This window comes from Psammomys obesus, unplaced genomic scaffold (genome assembly GCF_907164565.1).
Source record: "Psammomys obesus unplaced genomic scaffold, mPsaObe1.curated_primary_1811, whole genome shotgun sequence".
In the NCBI taxonomy this organism is placed as follows: domain Eukaryota; kingdom Metazoa; phylum Chordata; class Mammalia; order Rodentia; family Muridae; genus Psammomys; species Psammomys obesus.
This window is the reverse complement of record NW_026596519.1, coordinates 1-2685: the sequence shown is the minus strand read 5'-3', so window position 1 is coordinate 2685 and position 2685 is coordinate 1. Positions and strand designations below refer to the sequence as shown.

The 2685-nt window shown below is 67.4% G+C and overlaps 1 protein-coding gene across 1 annotated transcript; it reads right to left on the bottom strand.

Annotated features, from left to right (window-relative positions):
• Positions 1-6: 6 nt before the first annotated feature.
• LOC129670224 (zinc finger X-linked protein ZXDB-like) lies at positions 7-2678 on the bottom strand (the record flags this gene model as incomplete). Its single annotated transcript, XM_055598710.1, has 1 exon — positions 7-2678. A coding segment is annotated over one exon (2445 nt), but the record flags the coding sequence as incomplete, so codon positions are not given.
• Between the last annotated feature and the right edge of the window lie 7 nt (positions 2679-2685).

Below are 2685 nucleotides of genomic sequence, written 5' to 3'. Positions count from 1 at the left end.
AATTAAGGCTCAGCTAGGTTAAGAGACTTGCTCACAGAACTCATCAGTTCCAGACTCCAGACCAGCATTCAGATCTCTAAAATCGCAGTCCACAGATGCGTTCCTTGGCAAAGCAGCCAGAAAGGACTGCACCCAGGCAACGCAAGCGTTCAGTCCAGAGCACCCTCCAATCTGAGTGTAAGGAAAACGAGCCCCAAGTTGGCAGGAAACGGGCAGAGGGCAGAGTGGAGGGCTCATACCAAAAACGGGGTGCCAGTCCCCGCGATGAGGTCTGTTTCTTTCTGAGAACCATGGCTTCCTGCTGGATGGGAGAAGGCGAACTGGGTTTCCTCCTCGTGCCCAAAGAAGTCCGATTCGGGGTGCATGTTCCACTCCGCTTTGGCTGGGGTCAGTAGCTCTGAGACACTGTTTTCACAAAGGGTGCTGGAGGGAGTCAGAGCTTCCGTGTCCACGGTTAACTTATTGCTGGGCGTCAAAGCCTGGGGCTCCAGGCTGGAGTTTTTCAGAGCCAGAGAGCCAAAGAGCCCCGCGTTCCCGGCGGAGACGTCATCCATGTCTAAGGGGCCCTGCTGATAACCGGCCAAAGAGGTCCCGAAGAAGAGAGAGGTATCCAGGCTCTGGGGGAGGTCAGCGGGGGTCCCCCTCAAGCCCCGGGGGTCCACCGCTTGCCCTAGGGAATGGCTATGGCCGTGGTGATTATCGGCAGGGAGGCTTCCTGTGAGGGTCGAGTTCACAGAGGCCACATCGATGGTCAGGATCCCAGAGTTGACCAAGGCTGTGTCCAGCACCGCGGCAGAACCGTGGCCAGGCACCTCAGAGAACAGAGACACCAGCTCCGCGCCACTGAGGTCGCTCTGCCCCTGGCCGGTGAGCTCACTGCTGGGCGTGAGAGAGTTCGCGGCCTCTAGCTGGGCCAGGAGGTCCTGGCTGAGGTTGTGCCTCTTGGCCATGTGGGTCTTCATGCTGTGCTTGGAGGTGAAGAGTCTGTTACAGGTGGAGACCGGGCAACGGCTCTTCCACGCGCCCACGTCCTGCAAGTGCTTCTTGGAGTGGATGTAGAGGCTGCTCCGGGCAGAGAACCTGGCGCAGCAGCCCTCCACGGGGCACACGAAAGGCTTCGTGCCCAGGTGGGTGATGCTGTGGCCCTTGAGGTGTTCGGCCCTGGTGAAGGACTTCCCACAGCCCTCCACGGGGCAGGTGAACCTGCGGTCGTCCTCGTGCTTCCTCTTGTGCCGCAAGAGCTTGGACATGCTGGTGAAGTTCCAGCCACAGCCGTCGAAGTCGCAGAGGAAAGGTCTCTCTCCGGTGTGGCTCCGCAGGTGGATCTTGAGCCTGCAGGCCTTGTCGTACTGCTTGCTGCAGCCGGGGAAGGAGCAGGCAAAGAGTTCCTGTTCCCTGAAATGGGCGCGGTTGTGAGAAAACAGGGCGCTCACGGTGATGAACGTCTTCTTGCAGCCAGAAAAGGCGCACTGGTAAGGCCTCTCGGGCTCGAAGTGGCTGCGCTGGTGGGTGCTGAGCTTGGCCTGCGTGGGGAAGCTCTCCTCGCACACCTCGCACTTGAAGGAGTTCTCCTGCTCGTGCCCCTTCATGTGCGCTTTGAGGTTGTACACGGTGGTGAAGCTCTTGCCGCAGCCCTCCACCGGGCAGCCGAACGGCCGCAGCTTGTCGTGCGACTGCAGGTGTCTCTTGAGCTTGTAGGACGTGGTGAAGGTCCAGCCGCAGCCGCTCAGGGGGCACTTGAAGGGCCGCTGGCCCCGGCTGCTGCTGTGCGTCAGCAGGTGCACCTTCAGCTGGTGCTTCTTGGCGAAGGTCTGTCCGCACTGCGCCTCCGGGCACAGGTACAGCACCACGCCCGGGCCCGCGACCAGAGGCCCGCGGGGGCTCTGGGCGGCGGCCGGGGCCTCGGCCTCCTCCTCCGGAGGCGCTGGGCAGGGCGCGGGTTCCGCCGGCTCCGCCAGCAGGAGGTCCGGGGGCAGCTCCGGGCAGTCGCCCAGCTGCGCCGCGGCGGCGGGCGGGAGGCCGGCCTGCGGGGCCCCTAGGGCCCCCGGCTGCGGCTGCCCCGGGAGAGGCGCGACCCCCGGCTCCCAGGCGGGCAGCGGGGGCGTGGTCAGGGTGAGGACGCCGTTCTCCAGGCGCAGCAGCAGGTCCTGCTTGTGCAGAGTGATGGTGCCCGCGAAGGCCGCCGCCGCCGCCGGGCCGGGGCTCGGGCCCGCCGCGGGCAGCGGAGACGGAGCCGGGACGGCCGGCAGGCGGCGGGGCCCCGGCTCGGGCCGGCCCGCCGGGGTCGCCCCGCTCTCGCGCCGCTCGGGCCGCGGGCCTGCCCGGGCCTCCTCCCTCCACCCCGGCCCTCTGGCCTGCTCCGCGCCCGCTGCTTCCACATCGCCACCCACCGGGTCAAGCAGCAACAGGAAGAAGTCCTCGCCGCCGCCGCCGCCGCCGCCGCCGCCGCCACGGCCGCCGCCGCTCCGGTGATCCGGCCTCAGCGCCGAGCGGTCGGGGCTGGGGCTCGGGCCCAGGCCCCGTGAGGCCCTGTGGGCCTCTGCGCTCCGCGGCCCGCCATCTTGGGCCCCCCGGAGCAGGAGGAGGCAGCGCGCGGGGCCCTGACGAGCCAGAGAGTCCGGGGCCCGGTGGACCCCGCCGCCACCCGCGGGGCAGCAGCCGCCACGGCCGCCGCCCCCGCCCCCT